We start from the raw sequence: 22,130 nt of genomic DNA on the forward strand, positions 1-22,130 counted from the left end.
GGGGCAATATACCTCTATTGCCCCCTAATAGAACTTTCAGTTGCTGGAATGAGAACTAATCTCCTTAAAATTAGACAAATAAAACTTTGATTAAAGAAAAAAAAACGAAGAGATTATATCAATTCAATAGGTCTGTTGCTCTCCAATAGACGTCTATTGCCCTCCAATCGACATCTATTCCCCCCCTCCCCCCCCCCCAAATAGACATTCAAAACTTCTTTTTTCTTTCCTTCTGTCCCATAACTAAAAAAAAAAAAAAAAAAATTTGATTTGGGCACCCTATCGGAGTTCAACCGTGAGACTCAAGACCAGAAGTCGTCTTCAGCGGGAGATGTCGTTTAGTGTCTTGGTCCAGATCCAGAAGCGGCGAGCTGACGAGCTGACCAGAAGCAGCGTCTTCAGCCAGAGACGTCGTCGAGCTCATTGCTGGAGTAGCAAGAGGAAGAAGGCAGAGTGCTCCTCTGCCAGAACTAGAGATTGGAGAGAGAGAGAGGGAGAAACCAAATGGCACCAGGACTGAGTTCGACGAGGAGAGAGCGACAGAGCTTTCATGGCAGAGAGAGAGAGACCGGAGGGCAAGGACGCAAGGGGATGGAAACCTTCTTCTCCGGTGAGGTCGATCTCGACCATCACTCACATCCTCACCTTCTTCGTCGGTTAAATTTGAAGATCCGTTTCGAACTTCTACTGGGACTTCTGCACGATCTCACTGTTGTCTTCGTTTCCTACGACCGTGTATTAAATATAAAAGTAGAAATTATAACAACTTAAAACTGTGCATTTATTATCAATCGTCAGATTCACTTGTCCCTCAAAAACAGTCCCTTAGGTGAACATGCCTTAGTACTGTATAGCGATTTTTTATTAAACTTGGACGGTTAAGCTGATTTATTAACTCCGAGTATTGTTCATTTCAGTTCATTTATGAGAAGTAAATCTGTAGGGAAGAAAATTCTCTCTGCTATACAGAAAACCATGTCAAATGTTGGCGGCATTACTTGAAGTCGATTCAGATTCAAAGCTCTACTATAGATGGACAGAATTCTGACAGTAGGGAGCTATCCAGCTTATTGGCAAATCTTAAAGAAGTTGAGAAAATCACTTTTGAATTACAATGGTTGTCAAACAATTAGGCAACTACCTGTACTGGAACAAATAAATATGTATAATTACCAAGTATATATCTCTGGTTGATTAGTCTTCCATTTACAATATATCTAAAGCATCACAACTGTATTCCAGGGGCTTTTGGTCAAGGACCCTAAAAAAAATAAAAAAAAACCACGTCTAATAGCAATTTAACCTCATTTTCTTAAAGTTCAATATTTTTTGAAAAAAAAAAAAACTTTTTTTTATTTTTTATTTTTTATTTTTACTGCTTTTTGTATAAAACACGCTTTATACAATAATCAAAACGCGTATTCAACCGCGTATATTCTACTCCACGCGTATTCAACCGCGTATATTATACTCCTTTATAGCTCTCTCTCTCTCTGTCTTTCTTTCTCTCTTTCTAGCTCTCTCTCTCTGTTCATCTCAAAAAAAAAAAAAAAATAGCTCTGTCTCTCTGTCTCTCTTTCCTAAATCAATTTCATTCTCGACTCGCCGGAGATGGCAACTCTTTCGCCGGATGTCAATGGTAATGTTTCATTTCCAAAAGCTTCTTCTTTTCAAGTTTCAAAATGTTGTTCTAACCCTAATTTTGCCAGAGCACTGAGTTTCAATTCCAACTCCAGAAAGCTCCACTTGGTTCTTGATCTGGATCACACACTCCTCCACACCACTCAACTCTGTAATCTGACACCTGAAGAAGACTATCTCAAGATCGGAACCCATCCTCATCGAGATGTGTTCGTGCTTGAAACTGTGATCACCAAGCTCAGGCCCTTTGTCTGGAGATTCTTGGATGAAGCCAGCAAGATGTTTGAGCTGTATATATACACAAAGGGTAACCGGTACTATGCGGGTCTAATGGCTGCCCTGCTTGATCCTAGGAAGGAATATTTCCCTTCCAGTTCTAGAGTCATATCCTGCGAGGATCACGGAATCGTGGGGCGATATAAGAGTCTGGATGCTGTGGTTGGCTGCAATTATTCTAATGTTTTGATTCTTGATGATACAGAAGCGGCATGGACAAAGGAAAGCCGGGACAATCTAATCGTTGTCGAGAAGTATTGTTTCTTTAGGCACAAAATGGGCGTACCTAAATGCAAGTCTTATGCTGAGTTAAAGACTGATGAGTGTGGATATCTTGCAGCACTTCTTGAAGTGCTTAAGGTAATCAACCGTATCTTCTGTGATGAACTAGCCATAAATCCTTCTGGTGTAGATGTGAGGGATGTGTTACAACTGTTTGGAAACAATTCGTCAAGAGGTTAGTGACCATGTATGGTTTTGTTCTGTTGCTATCTAGTCACAAACTATGTTTCGTGCATATCATTTCGTAATGTTCATTTGGTATGTTCTGTAAAGTTCATTTTGGAAATAATTGGTAATAGGTTTACTACTAAGATTTACTTGTTTGACAACTACCTCTTGGTTGAAAATTTAGCTTTTGATACAACTAGCATTTTTACCATATAGCTAAGGTATTATATGTTGCTTTCATGAACTCCCACTTTTTCCTACTTATGTTGTAAGCTTCAAGGCCTTTCCTTTCATGAAGGATTATCCAACATCTACACAGGGAGCGCCTTAACTAGTGTGTTTATTTAGAGGAGAACTGCTAGTACTAATGCTATTGCTGCTTTTAGAGAATGACAGCTACTCAAATAGTTGATGTTCCTCTGCTGTTGACCGTGCTCACAAGGCTCTTACCTCCTTCACAAATGGCCATTCTTGTCAAATTGCTTAACGATTACAGGACAAAGAAAAGTAGCCAACAAAAGCTGAATCCAATAGTGAGACTCATCGTTGGTGAAAAGGTTTTGCCTTCAGAAACAAATTGATGTCATCAACTACTCATACTGCTACTGACTTGAAGCTTCGAAATTCCTCAGGACGAGTGTTATGCTACTGCTCTGATGCTTACCAAAAGCCTCAACAATTTCAAGGAAAATAAGATAACCCCACCCCAGCTGGTCTGAAGGTGAGACTGTTAGTTGGTTCGATTGTGCAAAGTCCTTTGATTTCAGTAATCAAATCTTTCTGGAGAAAGCAGAAGCAAGACCAAGCCACTGGGTGATGATTCAAATTCTTTTGTTCAACAGCTTCCCTTTGGAGATATATAGTTATCCTTTAGTTAGACTCCAATAGTTTATTTCCATGTTAACATACTGTAAAGACAAATTTTTTTTAGTGCACTTACATCCCCTGATGTAATATGGGTACATTAGTTTGCTCGATATGTTTTTAGTTGTAATGCTTTTGTCGTGTGGGAATACTAATATTTGTGGGTTCAATGTTTGTAGTCCTTTCACTTGTGAATGAATTAGCTTTTACTATTAGTGGTTTGTTGATATCTTCGTTTATGCATTCAATTCGACTTGAAGTTCCTTAGCATAGTAGTGATGGGAAAGACATGGAAGCAATGCCTCTCAAGTATCCTCGGATGCCAAAGTAGAAAAAATGTGTTTTTGGGTGAAGACGATAGAGAGGGGGGTATTTTGGAGATACAGCTAGTATTTCATCAAACATAATTTAATTTGAGAATGAAATGGGAGTAGGATCTTAAAAATCTGTTATTGTTTGATCAAGTATTGGTTATCTGTAAATGCTCAGGGCTGATCATGGTCATCTCCTTAGTAATCACTATCGTTAATTTGATTTTAGGCACGGTTCTGCAAAAGTACATCTCCTAGATTTGGTACGGTTGATTCAGTTTATAACTTATATCGATCTGACGTGATGTGCAGTCTCCAGTTGATACTTGATGCCTATTTAGTCTTTCTCGCATGATTAATCTGGACTTAGATGCAATATTTGAGAATTAAAACATAAAAATGTGTGAAAATCAATCAATCATAGCTTGCAGTGTTTTCCAAGTCTCATGAACATCAGCTGGCCAAAACTTGTATGAGGCAATTCAGAATCCTATTAACTAATAACGGATTGCTATATAATTAAAGAAGTGAAAGAAGAAACGAGCATTTCTAAACTTTTCTTGCACTAATATCCCTAGATCATGTAATATGACGTGCTTTCAGTTCTAATCCGACGGTCATTTGTGGCTTGTGGATCTCCTTTTTGAAGGTCTCAAGAGTGTAGTATTCAGTTCTAATCCGACGGTACGCAAACAATCTGAAGAACGATGATTATTAGTGCAATACCCTCAGTGAATTATGGGTGATTAGTTGAATTTTCCTACATATTATTATGGTCTTCTCTGCTTATCTTTTTTAATGCTATATCAATCAAGTGATGAAGTTTCCACCCTTCTTCTAAAACAAAGGTTTTCCAATCTCCTTATTACTCAGTAAAATTCAATAAGAATGTACAATGTACCATCCACGGTAGTTGATTGCTAACTCCTGGATCCCCCTGATGTATAAATACTTCTCAAAACTCTTTTGTGATACATTGACATTGTCTAATTTTTTTTTTGGGTACAATGGGGGTCAAAGATCCAGAAAAGAAAGCAAAAAAACAAAAAGAACTAAGAAATAGTTGTGGCAACAGCTCTAGGCCTTACAAGGCCATTAGCATCATCAAGGACGTCTTGGACAATGAAGTTAGGCATTAGAGGCAACCTGCATAACCCCCAATCCTGAACAATGCTTTTCTTTGCCAACCCATCTGCAACCATATTTCTGTCACGGTAGATGTGAGTGAATAAACAGCTGGAGAAAAATTCCATAAGCTTCCTGCAATTTGCGAGTAAAGTACCAAGAGGATGTAACCCTGTGTCAGGACTCTTAAGAAGGTTGATAAGGATAGCTGAATCCGATTCAACCTCAAGATTATCTATATGAAGCTTGATAGCAATACGAAGACCAGTTATAAGACCCCACGCTTCTGCCTGTAAAACCTCGCCATGACCAATATTGAACATAAAACCATAACGCCATTAACCATTGCTATCTCTAATTACTCTACCAGAGCCAAGAACACCCTCCCTAGACCTTGAGCCATCCACATTCAATTTATAATACCCAGCAGTAGGTTTAATCCAACTCAACAACTCAATCCTAGAATTAGAAGGACTGGTAATGGTAGTAGAGTTCTTGTGCCATTCAAGAAAATATTGCAAAATAGATTCTCTGGCATTATAAGGACCATGGAAATTATTATCAAAAATGTTCTTATTACGCCACTTCCATATAAACCAACAAGTAAAGATGAAGGCATGAGACCAATTAGTATGCATAAACTTACTTCCTTTCTGAAGGATATTTGCAGCAATCCAGGCTTCCCAGTCCAGAGTAAAGGTTCTTTGCATAGATATAGGAACATCGATAACATTTCAGGTTGCAGCAACTTTAGGACAATTTATCATTATAAACACGAACGGTTCCGGTTCGACAGATTCGGTCCGTTCGTGTAAACAGTTTTGGATGTCTTAATGATCACCAATTTGGCTGAAAATTTGCAGAAGTGATCTATACATTAGGACCTAAAAATTGAACGGTTAAGATGTGAAAATATGATCAAAAAGTTGGTCTAATGCCTATCCCTATAAAAGACCCAAAAAAGGGATCCCTTAGTGGAAGCCCTATATATATACACACACACACACAAAATGACCTCATGTGCAAGCTACCCAAAAGATATGCACTACACAATCAGATGAGCATATCCGATAGCTTCCAATCAGGAAGATTATCACTTCTAATTACTGCAAAACATTGCAGTGTAAATTGATGTTATAGAATGGAAAGTTCATAAAAGCATACCTTATTCTTGGGTTTGGTACAACAACAATCAGGGGGATCCTGCCAGAACTACTCTAGTATGATTGGCATGCTTTTCCTTTGATTCCAGGGTAGGTCCAAATCGAGCCCCGACACCAACATGGCTACTACACCGTTGATCCAAGTTGGGACCTTTACCGATCGGAGCCGATAAGGGGTCGCGGTCCGCCATTCTTTTGGAGCCTCGTCGACGCCAACTTGCTCTACGAGGTCTCTCCGAAGACTTCGGAGGCCTCCTCACCAGTACTTTCGGTTTTCACATTTTATCAGATTTATCATAATTGATTCACTTGAAGGCATTAATATACATAAAATTGATTTGCTTGTCATATCTTAATTTCCTGGAAATTAAAACACACCTTGTTATTGTTATACGAGATGCTTAGAAAAATCAACATATAGTTTATGAAATTTGTATTGGCGTGTAATTACTGAAATGCAAATTAGAAAATACAATCATAGAAGAAAATCAATATATATGAAATTATGAATGAACAAAACAGAGGAAAACAGAGACTACCAAAGACTTGCTTAGAAGTTAGAACAAAATCAACATTAACTGGTGCTGCTTACAGGCCTTGGACCCAATAATTGCAACTACACACCAAAAACAGTCGTGTTGGAAAAAAGAGATGCATTACTAATACAGTAGTATTAATAGTTTGAAGGAAGTCAACTTTTACTGCATTTTCTTTTCTTAATATTATAGTTAAGTGGATTTCATGAGATAATGTTTCATTTAGGTGGAGGAAAAATGGAATAGGAACCCAATTCTATCTTCCCCATGCCAGATAATAATTTAGCTGGAGAGGTCTCTCCTTCCTTGGGGAACCTGTCTAGCCAGTATTGAGATTTTTTATACATAGCAATAACTTGCTCCTAGTTACCTAGGTCAACTATAAAAAAATTAAGAATTTTGTCATCAGGCTCAGATACCCTTTACATTGAACAAAACCAAATTGAAAAATAATGGCATGGAAAACCCTTTCCTAGCATTCAAACCTTTTAACATAGCCGATCGAGAACGGTCCATTCCATCCAAATTCAATGCAATTAGTCTAGTGTCATTGTCTCTTTGCCTTGAAGCCTAAGGCAATGCCACATGCTGCTGGTATACCTCAACAAAGCTATTGGCCTCCCCTCCTTGACATTGGATTGGACTAGCCAGGAACAGATAGCATCCACATATATAGAATTATAGACATTTTCCTTTCCCTCTTTACCCGGCATTTAAGAAATGAGGACTAGAAAAATCAATAATCCCATGTTATGGACTGAACTTGGTCTTGTATGTTTGTAACTACTGTAACCACACAGACAACAGTCGTCCTCCATCACGTCGTCAATCACGGGTTGGAGTTAAGCTAGCGAATAATTAAGTCGAGTCATCTTTTGGAAATACACCAGCCACCATCACATACGGCTACGGTTTCTGAGGGAGAGGGAGAAACACTATTGGAAATACACTATACGAAACGCAGCTCAAGCACAAATGCAGCCTCTCGTAATCTCGTATCATGCAGCGTCCCCGAGTTTTGCCTTGTTGGGCTATCACTTACTGGGCCTTGGCCTTGTTCCTTTCTTTAGTTAGCCTACGGGTCTCTACTAATGTTCCTCTGAGCTGTTTTAATTTTGTTTTTGGATTAAATTCAGTTTGCCTCCTTAAACTTTGGAGCAAACATCAGTTTGGTCCATGATCTGTTTTTTTTTAATCATGATGGTCTATACACTTTCAATTTCCATCACCCGAGTCTAAATTTCAAATTTAACTCCGAACATGACATCATACGGTGAGTTGTCATCGATAGCATGGCCCGGGTAAAATAAAAATTTTAAAATAAAAAGACTTAAAAAAAAAAAACGCAGGACAATAAACCCCCACACCCAACCCCCCTCTCAGAAATGGTGTTGGCCTCTACATCTCTTGTTTCCCAACTCTCTGGCCCTAAATACTTGAGCACCTCCTCCACTTATATCTTCACCATTTCCATCCTGAGTTTCCCAATTTCACCTCCATTTCCTCCTCCACTGAGCATTTTTCAAAACAAACACAGAGATAAAGCTCGAGTCTTTATTAGGATTCGATAGAAGTGATGGATGAGATACAGCCACCGGAGATCAAGGACGGGCAATTCATAATGGGTTTGTCAGAGACGGTGGGGGCGAAGTGGCAGCGGAGGCCCAGCGTCCGATTGGGCGAGATCAGAGGAGACCAGCCGTACGATTCGAATTCGATGTGGGCGACTAAGCAGTGGAGGCTACCTGCGATGGACCACCACCAACCTCAGCCCAGAAGCTCACAAACACCAGGTGAGCAATTAGTTACGATCCGATCCAAAGATGCAGACTTCACCGGCTATGCAAACAAGACTTGATCCCCCTTGTAATTGCCACCTCTATGCTCATCTTCACACACTTTTTGTCCTCCGAAATCCAATTCAAATTTCTAATTTTCAATGAAACCCAGAATCCCAGATACCCAGTACCCAACGAAATCCGATCGACCCTGAGCTTCGTGGTGTTGCCAACCTCGAACCACTGGATGCCAGAGATGACGCTGACAGATTCCCAGCCAATAGCGTCGGCAAGGTAGGTCCAGTGTTGAAGGTGAGCTTCTCGTCCCAGGAGCGGCGCTGGCGGTGGGACTCCTCGACATAGGAACTCCAGCGAGGTGGGGAGCTGGTAAAGGTTTTGAATTGAATCCTAGAGATCCTGCAACAAGCTATAGAAGCGGCTCGGATCGGGTCGGAGTTATTGTGGTCGTGATCTGAGGGGGAAGTCAACATGGTGGAGGTGAAGAGAGAGAAAGGGTTGAGAGAGAGAGAGAGAGGAGCTCTCGGGTTTTTAGGGAGAGAGACGAGGAAAAGAGTTTTAAGGGAGAGAGAGGCAAACTGAATTTAGTCCTTTGTTTTTTTATGCAAAAAGACTATGATTAAAAAATGAAAGCCTAGAGGGGAACCAGGTGTACAACAACATTAAATAAAAGGGCATTTGATGCATTTCTCAAACTGTATTGGTCCAACAGAAACCATCAAAGGATCTATGGCCTACATTTGCAATCGCGTCTGTTCCTCTTGTTAGCGCAAAAATTGCACAAAGTGAAAATGTCACCCAACGTAATTTCACTCGTATTCATTAACAGAATAGAGTATTAATTATTTCGGGTTCGACCCATTAAAGACAGAATGTGTCTCTTAATTACAATTCCTTGTTACAAGGGAAACACCATTTGATTCCATTTATAAAGAAACCAATGTGTGGTTGTTTGTTTTTGCGGCTGCATCCGAATTTTGGAATGAGTTGCCTACGTACCCGGGAAGGAATCAAACTACTCGTAGTTCAAGAGTTCTAATGAATGGATGACCCATTGGAAGGCTTGGGTTTTTGGAATAGGAATAGTGTTTGGGATGCGGTTGCATCTAGATTATTTGATTCCAGATTGCCTACATACCCTTGCGGGATCAAACCACATGTAGTTCCGGGCATTTGAGAATTAAATGGGTAGATGACCCATTTATTTTTAGATTTGTGTTTGGGTTATTTGTCAGGGTTTAGAGCCCTTGAATTTGCTTTTGGTTAATTTGGGAATGATTTGATTTTTCTGGTGTTTGGGTGAATTTGACTAGTGGCGTCAGGGATTTGATTTGAATTTGTGGTTGCATCTAGTGGGTCGCTAGATTGCCTACATACCTTGTGAAGGGATCAAACCATTGTAGTTCATACTTTGTGGCTTTGAGCTTTCTTGGTTTTGTACCAAAAGGATATTTTTTAGGTTCCGAGGTATTTTTAACGAAACCAAAGCTTGGATATTTTGAAATGGAAACTCGTAGCGTCATGCTTTGTCGAATTCTTCAAATGGGCCCAAATTTGGACATGGGATTCTTTTTGTATCCTCACGAGTCATGTTCCTCGATCCATGAAGCTTTCTCAGCCCCAAATTTAATACATGGACCCCCAATGTAACGAGTGAACTCCGAGTCTCAATTTTTCTTGAAAAGAATTCGGGGAAGTGCACCAAACTTCTATTTTCGGCATCAAATTTTACAATGGACACCCATAAACTTCTCAGAAACCCAAAGCTTCCCAGCGGCCCAACTGTTATATAATTTTTATTTTATCACTCTTTTATTTTCCCTTTCTCACGACTGCTTGGCTTCACTCTCCACTACCTTCGGTCCGCCCGATTCGAAACACAGTAGGACACAAACTTCTGCAAATTGGATTTCAAGATGGACTTGAGGTTGGAAGCCAACTTGGAGATGGAATTGCAACTGGGTTTTCGACACAAAAGAGTTCCCCAACATAAAGCTTGCAATCAGCTTCATCTTCCTATTCCGTGAAGAGAAATTGGGTAAGAAAATTCCCACTTTATTTTTGCTTCTGGCTTCGTAATCCGAGAACGCAGGTCTTGACATCCTTCCTTTGATATTTTGCAGTGATTTTGATGAGAGAATTGGCCTAGGTTCACGGTGATTTGTACCGGGTAAGTATTCAATTATAGTTTTCCCTTTTTGCTTCTTCGCCTTTGTATTCACAAACCCAGTACAAAGCTTTGTTGCCTTATTTAATTAAGCTTTTTGTCTCATGTATAGCTTAATTAAGCTCTCTTATCTGCAATGCCACCAGAACGTCAATCACTCTTCCTTTTTCTTTGTTGCTTTGTGCCTTTGTGAAATTCTGGAATGGTTTTGAGGATATTGACCTACACTTGGATTAGAGTTTCATATTTAAATGTGATGCCACCGCTAAACATTCATTGAACTTTCAAACTTGACTAGAAGACCAAAGCCAAGCTTTTCCTTCGAATCTGTTGATTAAACTTTTGTCTTGTGCATGAATTGATGGTCTGCAATGCCACTTTGTCATCTTCTGCAATTGTGTTGGACATTTTGTTAATTAAGCCCTTTTGTCTTATGCATAGCTTAATTAATCTATCTCGTGGCCTGCACATCACCATAGCACTCATTCTTTGTTTTTTCTTTATACATATATTTATTGCTTTATGCTTTGTCAAGTTCTGAAATGGTTTGGATGACATTGACCACACTTAGATTAAAGCTTCATGCCCAGATAAAAGTGCCACCGCCAAGACTTTTCTCATTTGGCTTTTATATTGGCATCGCTTCGAAGCTTTTTGGATGACGAATGCTACCAAACTTGTGCACATAATTGGGCTCTGAAGTTTGCAAATTCTTATTTTTCTTTCTTCTCTTGACACATTGCACCCACGAACACATACTTGTCACCCCTTGAGATCAAGTCCTGGTCTGTCTCATTTAATTGTCTTGACCATTTGCAAATATAAGAACCTGTCCATCAGACCTGTCTTGGAATTGGCTGCCACAAAGAGTGTGATTAATTTTGACAACTTGAGACCTGCCTTGCAATCCCACTGCCCAGCTTTCTTTCTTGTTTGTCATCTTTCAATGTTAAAAGCCTCAGGCTGTCTCTTTGGCTATTTTGGCTTTGTTCTTGGAATTAAATGCTTCAAAGCTTGTATTTAACTTTAACAAGTTTGTTTCCTGTGCAGGCTCAAGTCGGACCAGGTGATAGTAGTCACAGCATTCTAAAGGTGAGTTTCTTCTTTAGAGTATTAGCTGTTCCAACTTATTTGCAGACATTAAGTTTAAAGTCTGCTGCAGAATTGTATTTATTTTGATAGCCTATTTCCATGTTTTTGCAGGTGGCCGGAGACAGGAACAACGACTATACTGTAGCCAAGTATCAGAACTCTAGGATTTAAACTCAAGGGTGAGGCCTTCTTTTATTTACCCATTGGCTATTTTGAGAATAGGCGTTTTAGAATGAAGATCGGGACTGGCTCTTTTTGGCTATGGTGCTTTGAAAGGATGCAGGGGGTAATTATATGTGGTGTTTAAGTGAAGTTGACAGAGTTCCTGTTATCATTTTTATGTTGAATCACGACCCTATATGGAAGCAAGGTCTGGATGGTGATCCACAAAGGGTCCTCTGTCAGTTCCGGCTTATTAAACTGCCGAAACTTGAGGATGATATCGGCACCCTAAGGCTCGTAGTTTCAAAGTTCTGAAAACAGTATTGGCACCGTAAGGCACCGCCACCAGACATTTGAAAGTAATTTCAGCACCCTAAGGCACGCCGAACGAAGCTCTGACACAGTATTGGCACCGAAAGGCACCGCCACCGGAGCTTTGAAAATGGTAAAACCATAAAGAGTTGCAGACGTACTCCCCACCTTTGATTCCTGTGGAACACGCTGCGGCTTCTCCTCTGTCTCCTACTCTCCTTTGCTTTCCTTCTCTTTCTGCTTCTGTTTTTCTTTTTCTTTTCGGCACAGCCCTCTTGGCTTTTTATATAATGCACTGATGGTATGATTGAGTTTTAGAGAGACTCTTGTATTTGATATGCATTGAAACACCAAAAGATAGCTGTAATCTTTATCATGGAAGCTCCCCCGTACGGGTTGCACTCAAACTCTAGTATTTGATAAGCTTGTGAGCAAATATGACGTGGGCCTTTGGCTTTCATAGACTTTCTGTCTTCTTTTTTTTTTTTTTCTTTTTTTCTAGTTGCTTCTTTTATTTTTTATTCCTTTTTTTTTTTTGTTTCAACACCTCTGAGTTGTTTTTCAACGAGTAGTGATCCCAAAACAAGTAGTGATAGTGAGAAAACACATGGTTTCAATTGGTTATATCTGTAGATGAGTTTTCTACTTTGTGTGTAATCTATGGTCAGTTTCAGATCACATGACAAGCCTATGAGAAAGATTCATCGTCTAGTATGCTTAAGTAATTGAAAATGCAGAAGTGGGTGAAATTAGTTTATTCAGCTATTGAGCAGTGTCGTTGTACAACTACTGGTGAATTGCGTTTTAATGGACATATGCATCATTTGGTTCAATAGTCAAACTCTGGAATTTGTGAAGTTTGAATTATGAAGCAGTATTGGACTCAGAAGGCAGAATTTGACGGAGATTGACAAAGGTGAAATCAGAACTAGAATACTGAAGGATATTTCCTTGTTGACATTTGTTTGATATAAGAAGTAAGGTTCTTATATATGGTTCAAGGAATTGTATTGGAAGAATGGACATTGGAAATTGGAATTGATTTGGATGCTATCAGACTAGTACTTTGGCATATGGTTATTTGTGGTGAAGTTAGAATGCATCGAGTGGGAAATGGCAAATAGTCGAAGTGACATGAACTACGTAAAGGAAGTAATTGTGGTTCGTTATACAGAAAGTAATGTGAAAAAAGTATAAACGGACTTAGCTATCTGTGTTTATATAGTTACAACACTGAACTCCCCTCGACTGATCGTCGGATCCCCCTAGATGTTCTGAAGTTGAATGCTAATTGATTAATGAATGCAAATTATGAGTACTACTTTCTACTGTAAGATTTATGACTGGAGAAATAGCACAGAAACAACATTGTGAGACAGATATTGAAGAATTCTACTACCAAGTACTCTTATTTGAAGTTCGGGATGAAATTCTTTTAAGGAGGTTGGATTGTGAGATCTCGGAATTTCGGTTTTCTATTTTTGAAAAGAAAAATAATTTCGAGCTATTTTTATTTGAATCTCTATTATTTTTAAAACTCTTTACATATAGCTTTCAAAAATTATTTAAATTTTTGATTTTTCAAATTTTATCTTTCGAGCGATAGGATTAAACTAGAGGTCGTTATGAGTTGGTGGGAATTTTCAGACACCGAACTATCCAGAAATTTAATTAAAAATAGAAATTAGAGGCGGCAACATCTGGACCGTTCATTTTAATCACCATTTGATTAGGACTGTCGGATTAGACTATATACAAGTTGGAACAGCTCGAGAAGCCTCACATCACAGCCCAAACCGACCTGTTTTGCAGCGACGGACGATCCGACAATTTCTTCACTTTCCGGCCATCGCCCGACGTCGCACTAGCGCCTTTAGCTTCCTCTCCGTGGCTCGAAGCAGTGCCTGGTCCTTCCTTCTCCGAACTAGCAGCGACGGGGGCAGGACAAAGCCCGAAAGATTCTCCGGCTACGGCTGCAAGCGAGACTGGTGGCGGTAACTTTGTCTTGGCGAGGTGAAGAAGCCTGTAGTATTTTATTTTCCATTCGTCAACCTGGGAGAGAGAATTAAGGATTTGAAGTTTGTGAGTTTTCCGGCCATTTACTGTGTTTTCCGGCGACGTTGGGTTTCAGCTCAGGTATAAAAGTTGGTCGACTTGATGAGCTCTACATGATTGTGTATTTGATTTTTCAATTTTAATTGGGTTTGCAAGAATTAGAATTTTGAGGTGTTGAGGCTGCTTCGGGTTCACGGTTTGCAGCGGTGGTTTTAGTCTTCGTCGGTCAATTTCCGACCTTAATACGACCCTCTAAACATTACATGATCTTTGTTATACCCAAGTTCAAGTTTTGGTTAGGATTGAAATTTGGAGTTCGTGCGTGTTCATTGGTCTTTTCAAGGATTGATGACATATGTTTCGACGAAGTGAGCATGATTTAGATATTTTGTATTTTACCAAGTGAGGATGAAATCTATATTGGTATTACCTTTAGCCCTTGGAAGAGGGAGTTGGATTTTGGCCTTGAGTAAAATTTGTTCACCCAAACAAGATTTCTTCCGCAAATAATATTCCAGAGTGTGTATCTAGTTGTATCTGTTCTAAGTTCATTGAAAAATAAGGACCTGCAAACAATAAGCTCTACAGCGGTTTCGAGTTGCCTGTCCAGAAGATACCACTTCCACTTTCGTCTCACAGACTTCCACATACATACCACAGACCATCTCTCCATTTTCTCTGTCATTTTAACTGTTTGGGTTCTGTATTATGTTGAAATGAAACGGATAGGCCTGCACTGCTAGCCATCTAAGCTCAAATTGTGCATGATTGCTTAGAGCTCGCGGAACGACTCCATCCATTTTCGTTTGTGGCACCTGCAGTTGGTGACATTGTCAGAGAATTGCTATGTTCGAACCCAGGCCCAAAAGTTGGCAGGTTTCATGCCTCCACAGATGGGAAATCTAAGCTTTTCGGAGGAACCACACATCAAAAATAGTAGCTTCAGTCATTAAGTTCCTTCTGAAATTCAACATTTTCATGCTGCGCGTATTGGAGGTATTACGTCTAGACAATAACCCACTCTGGTAATCTTCAGTCATCATTCTCAACCTCGGAAACAATATGCTGGTACGGAATATGTCATTTGGAAACCGGCTCCCTACCTGAGCTTTGAATACTTGTTTTACAAGATAATTCCTTCCTGGGGATCGAGCCTCTTTAGTCTGAAATGTTTGATGCATATAGGAACAGCTTGTAGAGTTGTAGGGAGTATTCCTAGGCTCCTAGTTCTCTAGGCCAGTTGAAAGATCAACCATTAGGCTTTACTTTGTTCTTTGGCACTCTCCCTCCCTCCGTCTATAACCTCTCTTTAGACTTGGGAAATACCCAGCTTGTCAATATGTTTGAACTTGCTCACAAACTGTTTCAATAGTTCCCTGCTTCAAGTCATATGATAGCTGACATTTATGACTTTCACATCCTTTACGTTCAACAAACTTATTGTAACCATACAATACACACTAAGAACAGTTCTTTGGAAAACGAGAGTCGTCTCTAGTTGGAAGCAAGCGAGTTAAGTCGGTCTTCTTTTGGAAGAATGCAACGAATCAATCAACAGTGGTTCTCCATCCCTTCGAGTACTTCTTGATCACATATTCTAAATCTTCCTATCGTATAAATTAGATTGTCATGCCTAACATAAAACTACCTATTTCACAACCCAACACCACCCATATTTATCTCGGTCTCTTTAGTCCAAAGAAGAAATTAAAAATGGGGGGAGTTTCGGTTATGAAATTGGTTTTGATATACTCATTAGTTTTAAATTCCGTGTCCATTTTCTGTTGTAGATCCATGCAATTGAACCATCCGAGACTCGAAGGGAATGAGACGGATAGGCTGGCATTGCTAGCAATCAAAGCTCAAATACAACACGATCCGAACCGGGTCACAAGCTCATGGAATGAAACCCTTCACTTTTGCCTGTGGCACGGCGTCACCTGCAGTCGACGACATCGCCAAAGGGTGACAAAGCTGGAGCTGGGGCCTCTAGCGTTGGTGGGATCCATATCTCCACACATAGGAAATCTAAGCTTCTTAAGGGAGCTAAATCTCAAGAACAATAGCTTCACTCATCAAATCCCTCCTCAAATTGGGCATTTGCATAGACTGCAGGTATTGCATCTACACAATAACTCATTTACTGGCACCATTCCCGCCAATATATCCAATTGCTTCAAACTCTTATCTCTCTTTCTTAGTAGAAACAATCTAGTGGGTAAAATTCCTCCCAAATTGAGTTCCTTGTCAAAGCTTCAGAATTTTACTGTGCAATTCAACAATCTAACAGGGGAGATCCCTCCTTCTTTGGGGAACCTTTCTTCTCTCGAGGCATTTTCTACACTTTCTAATAACTTAGAAGGAAGCATTCCTAGTTCTCTATGCCAGTTGAGAAAATTAACAATTTTTTCAATTGCCAAAAATAGGTTGTCTGGTATCATCCCTTCCTGCATGTATAATCTCTCTGGTATAATTCAATTCGAGGTATCAGTAAACCAAATTCAAGGAAGTCTTCCACCAAACTTGAGCAATGGTTTTCCTAACCTTCAAATCTTTTCTATTTTCCAAAATCAATTTACCGGGGCCATTCCTTGGTCAATATCCAATGCAACAAATCTTGTGTCGTTTCTATGTTCATCAAACAAACTCACTGGACAAGTGCCAAATTTTCGAAATCTTCATAACCTTATGGTGGTCGGTTTCTATGATAATAATCTTGGAAGCGGTAAAAATGGTGACTTGAGTTTTGTCTCAGAACTGATCAATGCCACACAACTTTCTCGGTTGTCCTTCGATAACAATAATTTTGGAGGAACGTTGCCCACATCAGTATTCAATCTCTCAGCCAATCTCTTAGGCCTTTCACTTGGAGGAAACCACCTACAGGGAAGCATCCCACCTGGGTTAGGGAATCTTGTGAACTTGTTAGCACTGAGTATGGAGGCAAACAACTTCACAGGTAGCATCCCCACAGATATTGGGAAAGCTTCAAGGCTTGTGGAAATTTATCTTCATGGCAACAAATTATCAGGGAGCATTCCATCTTCTCTTGGAAATTTAACAAAGTTAAACATTCTCTACTTGCAAGGAAATAATCTCAATGGCAGCATCCCTTCAATCCTAGGAGAATGTCACGAGTTGATAGAGTTGGATCTTTCCCAAAATAACTTAGAGCAAAGAATACCTCAGCAATTACTTATTGGTCTTCTCTTTTTATCAATTTCTTTAAACTTGTCAACAAACCACTTTACTGGTTCCCTTCCCGTTGAGATTGGAAAGTTGAAGAATCTAGCTGCACTCGACGTTTCTGACAACATGTTATCAGGACAACTTCCTAGTAGCCTCGGTAGTTGTGAGAGTTTGGACGTCCTACACTTGCAAGGCAACTTCTTAGAAGGGCTCATTCCTTCATCTATGAAGGAATTGAGAGGGATTCGAGATTTAGACCTTTCCCTCAACAACTTGTCAGGAGATGTTCCACAGTTCTTCGAGGGCTTTGGAAGTTTGGTAAATCTGAACCTATCCTTCAATCAATTTTCGGGAGCAGTACCAACTGGTGGTGTTTTTAAGACTGCAAGTGCCACTTCAGTTGTTGGAAACGCTAGACTTTGCGGCGGTATTGCTAATCTTCGACTTCCTGTATGCAAGTCTAATGGAGGAGGATTGTCTCGTAGAATGAAAGTAATGATCTCTTTAGTCTCCGGATTCACTCTTTTCGGATTGACTATAGTGCTGTCTTTTTTCTTTCTTCGTAAGAAAAGGAAAGAAACTAAATTAAGCACTTTGGGGAACCCTGTTTTGCAAGTTTCATATGCTACACTCCTCAAAGCTACTGACGGGTTCTCTTCAGCTAATTTGATTGGTGTGGGTGCTTTTGGGTCTGTGTACAAAGGAATTCTTGCTGATGATAGAGTTGTTGTCGCTGTGAAGGTGCTTAACATGTTACACCGGGGAGCATCTAAGAGTTTCATGGCGGAATGTGAGGCGTTGAGAAATATTAGACATCGAAATCTGATCAAGATCTTAACTGCATGTTCAAGTATTGATTCGGAGGCAATGATTTCATGGCTCTTGTTTACGAGTTCATGGACAACGGGAGCTTGGAGGAGTGGTTGCATCCATCAACTGGATCTGGAGAGGTAACAGAAGCACCCAAAATTTTAAGTCTTATTCAGAGGATCGACATTGCAATTGATGTTGCTAGTGCATTGGATTATCTTCACAACCATTGTGAAACACCGATCATTCATTGTGATGTCAAGCCAAGTAATGTTCTCTTGGATGGTGACCTGACTGGACGTGTTTCTGACTTTGGGCTGTCAAAGTTTCTCTCAGAACCAACCATGAGTGTTTCTGGAAATCAATCGAGCTCTATTGGACTTAGAGGATCAATTGGTCATGCTGCACCAGGTAATGTTTCTCTTACCCTGTTTTGCTGTAAAATATTTCAAAAATAATCAGATGTATTTGATTTATGCACAGATGTAGTGACAAATATTTGTGATATTGTTTGAATTGTAGAGTATGGTATGGGAAGTGAGGTATCAACACATGGGGATGTCTACAGCTTTGGCATTCTCTTGTTAGAAATGTTTACAGGAAAGAGACCCACTGATCACATGTTCAATGACGGCTTGAATCTTCATAATTATGTGAAGACAGCTCTCCCTGAACTTGTCTCCGAGATTTCAATATCACTAGTTCTTCAAGAAGGCACCACCAATGTCGCTGAAGCTCACAGGCATAGCCGATTGAGTGTGAGAGCACAAAAAATTGAAGAGTGCTTGACTTTGATACTTGGTATAGGAATTGCATGTTCTGTTGAATCCCCCACAAACAGAAAGGATATCAATGATGTTGCATCTGAATTGCAATCCATTAAGCGCAATCTTCTCGGCTAGAACCTTTCAAATTATTAATGTTTTATGATGGCTAATAAATTGTTGTATGGATCTTGTATTCTGATCCGTTTTGTTTTTGAATTGTCTCTCTAAGTCTTGTTGCTACCATTTATGGTGGTTCTTGAAATTTGCATGTTAATGTACTAAAAAGAATAAAAAATAGTACTAATACTTAATGTGTAAATCTGTAATCCTAAATTGAATCAATGAATCAAGTTAGAGGTGTCATCAGCTTGATCAGTTGTACTACATCAACCCGACGTTCATTGGGTGATGTTGTGATCCTGAATTTTATCAAGTGAGCATGAAATTGATATTGAGTATGTATTTTTGTGTTGTGTGTGATTTTTGTGTTTCTGCTACAGTTGCTGAGGAAATCATTAAAAACAAACAGTAATATTAGTCTAATGTAATGAATATGATTATTACTATCAATGACTAAAAATTCGAAAATTTTGTCAAAATTTCGCCGAAATTTTTGTTTTTTTTAAGGGGCGATATATCTTTTGCATACCACATATCTTTCAACCGAAATTTTGGAAATTTCCCGATATTTCAGGAAATATATCGATATCATCACGAGATATCGCCGAAATTTGCAGAACATTCCAAATCCATCCTCAATTCCTCAACACGCAAGTCAAACTTTCCAAGTCCAACTCTCTCACATGCAAGGTCCACAGCCCACCACGTGGTGGACCATTGGTTGATTGAAAATTCAATCAAAAACCCAATTAAGGCACCAAGGATTGAACCTTGGTCTTCCCATTGATCATTTAAAGCCTTGGCCAACTCTGATGCTCGTACCTTTATGTTCATCCATTGTAGTATATATTCATTTGCCTAAGAATTTGAAAAGAGTTAATTCGATTCAAGTCCTTTTTGTTATATAAAAATTAGATCTAGTCCGCGCATATTTTCTTATTAATTGCGGTCCATTTGCTTTTTTTAATAGTCCATTTTGCCCATGGAATTAAATAAGGTAAATAATTTCAAATTCACTAATTAGATAACAATTTTAGCTCAATTTTAAATTTTAAATTCAAATTCCAAAATTTACAATTCATCAATAATAATTTTCAGATAAAGAAGACTGAATGCATTCATATAACTTAATGTACCTAAGATGTAGGTCTAATACTTATATACCTACATTATAGGATGAAAAACATTAGAACAAAAATTCAAACATTATTGCCTCATTTGTATCTATGTAGTAGGTATTTGAAGTTGTATCGTAGAGATTTAATCTACCTAGACATACGAAGCAGGAAAACAAAACATAGAATATATTCTCAATCTAATCAAAAGGTACAAATATGTATATATCGTACTTATACCTAATTACAAGATAAAATGTATGAAAGAGAAAATGTGAGATAATGAGAGAACCTTAGATATAGAGATATAGAGAGAAACTTGATTTTTTTTTAAACTTGTGAAATCTTACCTATAAATAAGGCATATAAATGTGAAATAAAAATGTCTAATCAAATTCTATGACAAATATAAGGCACTATGAATAAATCCTAGTGGATTAAGTAAAACCAATGGAGGATGATATGACTGTAAATCCATGTAGTTGAGCTTGGAAAGGATCATACCAAATATAAAGAAGTCCAAGCTCCGGTTGGACGTGTATTCATATATTAACATTTTTTCATCATTTTGAATGCAGCAGCCCAAAAGCTGCACAAGATTACGGTGCTGAAGTTTGGCTATCAGTATAACTTCATTTTTGAACTCCCTCATTCCTTGACCAGATTCCTTGGATCGCCTCTTTACAGCTATTTCTTTCCCTCCTATCAATGTACCCTATTGATCGTTGTTCATAAAAGTCATGAAATTTATCATAAGGGTAGCTCATTTCAATTTGCATACAATTGCATTACCTTGTACACAGGTCCAAAACCGCCTTGTCCCAGTTTGTTGTTGCTTGAAAAGTTATCAGTGGCATCAGCAATAGTGGTGAAGTCAAATAGCGGCAACTCCATGTCTTCCCTTTCTTCTTCACAGTAATCCATTCTGCAATCCAGCAATCTTCTAACATCTGAATAGTGGATATCGTCATCATGAATCATGAATGTGTTTTTGTCAATGGTTGTGATTAGATAATATCATAATTGCAGATCACTAATTATGGAACAATTATAAAGTTTACTATTTTGGACTGAAGGTAATATACTTTAGTTATCAATTTCAAACAAGAAATCAATTGGACAATAAAATATTGCTAATGTTACGTTTTTCCATAAATTTCAAAATAATGATTACATCGCAATTAATCAAGAATACAATAAATGCCTTTAAAATTAGGGGTGTGCAAAACATTATACAAACCGGCCAAACCGGTCAAAACCGACCGATAAATATGGTTTGGTTAAGGTTTTTTAACTTTAAAAATTGAAAATCGGTTCAATACCGAACCAAACCATTTATGAATTGGGTTGGTTTGGTTTCTTTTGTACTTAAACCGCGGAACCCGAACTGACCGGTATGTTTGAAATATAAGAGAAAGAGTTTTTTTTTTATATATACACATAATAAATATATATTCATTTGTCCGGTTTGTTCTAAGTAAGTTCTAAATCTCCAGTTATAACTTTATTCTCAAGTGATATACTATCATATTGAATTCAAGGCCCAAAGGCCTAAAACCTTAGTATATAATCGCTACAATTTTTTTGATCCATTCATATCACATCTCTGATTATTAAGCTAGTATTGATGTCTAAGTCGTTAAATAAGTGTTTAGGTTTTAGTTTTGGACTATATGTTTTGGATCTTAATTATTGAATTTTAAATTTAGATCATTTAACATAAGAATTGAGATTGAATTTTTACAATGAATTTTTTCATAAATAGAATGTTAATATTATATAGGTGAAAACCGCCTAACCGACCAAACCAAACCATCTTTAATTGGATTGGATTGGGTCGGATTGAGCTTTTTTTATTTTTTATTTTTTTATGACAGGTTTTCCAAAATGCCTAAACCGCTCATTTTGGCATAGAGACGGTTTGGAGTCAAAACCGATCAAACCCAATCCGTGTGCAGCCCTATTTAAAATTAGTATTTTCAGCTTTTAAGATATTTAATAAGGGTATATTCGGAATGCACGAAAATGAAAATTGGTAGTGTTAAGTCAGCAAAATATAAATGGAAAGAAATCCAATGTGGCAGTTGAGTCATAGGACCGCGATTAACAAAAAAAATCAACCGGACTATATCTAATAAGGGGTGTGAATTTTGGACTTAGATCTAATTACACTACTGCA

The 22,130-nt window shown here is 38.6% G+C and overlaps 3 protein-coding genes and 1 long non-coding RNA gene across 7 annotated transcripts; all 4 read left to right on the forward strand.

Annotated features, from left to right (window-relative positions):
• The first annotated feature begins 1,498 nt into the window (after positions 1–1,498).
• LOC112176855 (RNA polymerase II C-terminal domain phosphatase-like 4) lies at positions 1,499–3,446 on the forward strand. Of its 4 annotated transcripts, none has more exons than XM_040510403.1 (3): positions 1,499–1,639; positions 2,123–2,374; positions 2,666–3,446. In XM_040510403.1, the coding sequence occupies exons 1-3, from the start codon at positions 1,612–1,614 to the stop codon at positions 2,713–2,715; spliced, it is 330 nt and encodes a 109-aa protein (XP_040366337.1). In that variant the 5' UTR covers positions 1,499–1,611; the 3' UTR covers positions 2,716–3,446. The 4 variants fall into 4 exon arrangements, 3 of the variants coding, with proteins under 3 accessions (XP_040366337.1, XP_040366336.1, XP_024170726.1); XR_005802998.1 differs by having other exon boundaries at positions 1,500–2,374; positions 2,666–2,924; positions 3,000–3,446; XM_040510402.1 differs by having other exon boundaries at positions 1,500–2,374.
• A 3,967-nt stretch (positions 3,447–7,413) lies between these two features.
• On the forward strand, positions 7,414–9,014 carry LOC121050445. The gene is made up of 2 exons (XM_040510404.1): positions 7,414–8,159; positions 8,317–9,014. Exons 1-2 carry the CDS (start codon positions 7,943–7,945, stop codon positions 8,505–8,507), a joined length of 408 nt encoding a protein of 135 aa, XP_040366338.1. The 5' UTR covers positions 7,414–7,942; the 3' UTR covers positions 8,508–9,014.
• Positions 9,015–9,969: 955 nt separating this feature from the next.
• LOC112176856 lies at positions 9,970–12,359 on the forward strand. The gene is made up of 4 exons (XR_002927175.2): positions 9,970–10,200; positions 10,286–10,332; positions 11,380–11,421; positions 11,533–12,359. It is a non-coding gene; the product is annotated as an uncharacterized LOC112176856 (long non-coding RNA).
• A 1,312-nt stretch (positions 12,360–13,671) lies between these two features.
• On the forward strand, positions 13,672–19,085 carry LOC112177731 (probable LRR receptor-like serine/threonine-protein kinase At3g47570). The gene is given in 4 exon segments (XM_040510400.1): positions 13,672–15,527; positions 15,741–17,992; positions 17,995–18,360; positions 18,472–19,085. Coding segments are annotated over 3 exon segments (2,994 nt in total). The 5' UTR covers positions 13,672–15,527; positions 15,741–15,744; the 3' UTR covers positions 18,852–19,085.
• The last annotated feature ends 3,045 nt before the right edge of the window (positions 19,086–22,130 follow it).

Source organism: Rosa chinensis, chromosome 7, assembly GCF_002994745.2.
Source record: "Rosa chinensis cultivar Old Blush chromosome 7, RchiOBHm-V2, whole genome shotgun sequence".
In the NCBI taxonomy this organism is placed as follows: domain Eukaryota; kingdom Viridiplantae; phylum Streptophyta; class Magnoliopsida; order Rosales; family Rosaceae; genus Rosa; species Rosa chinensis.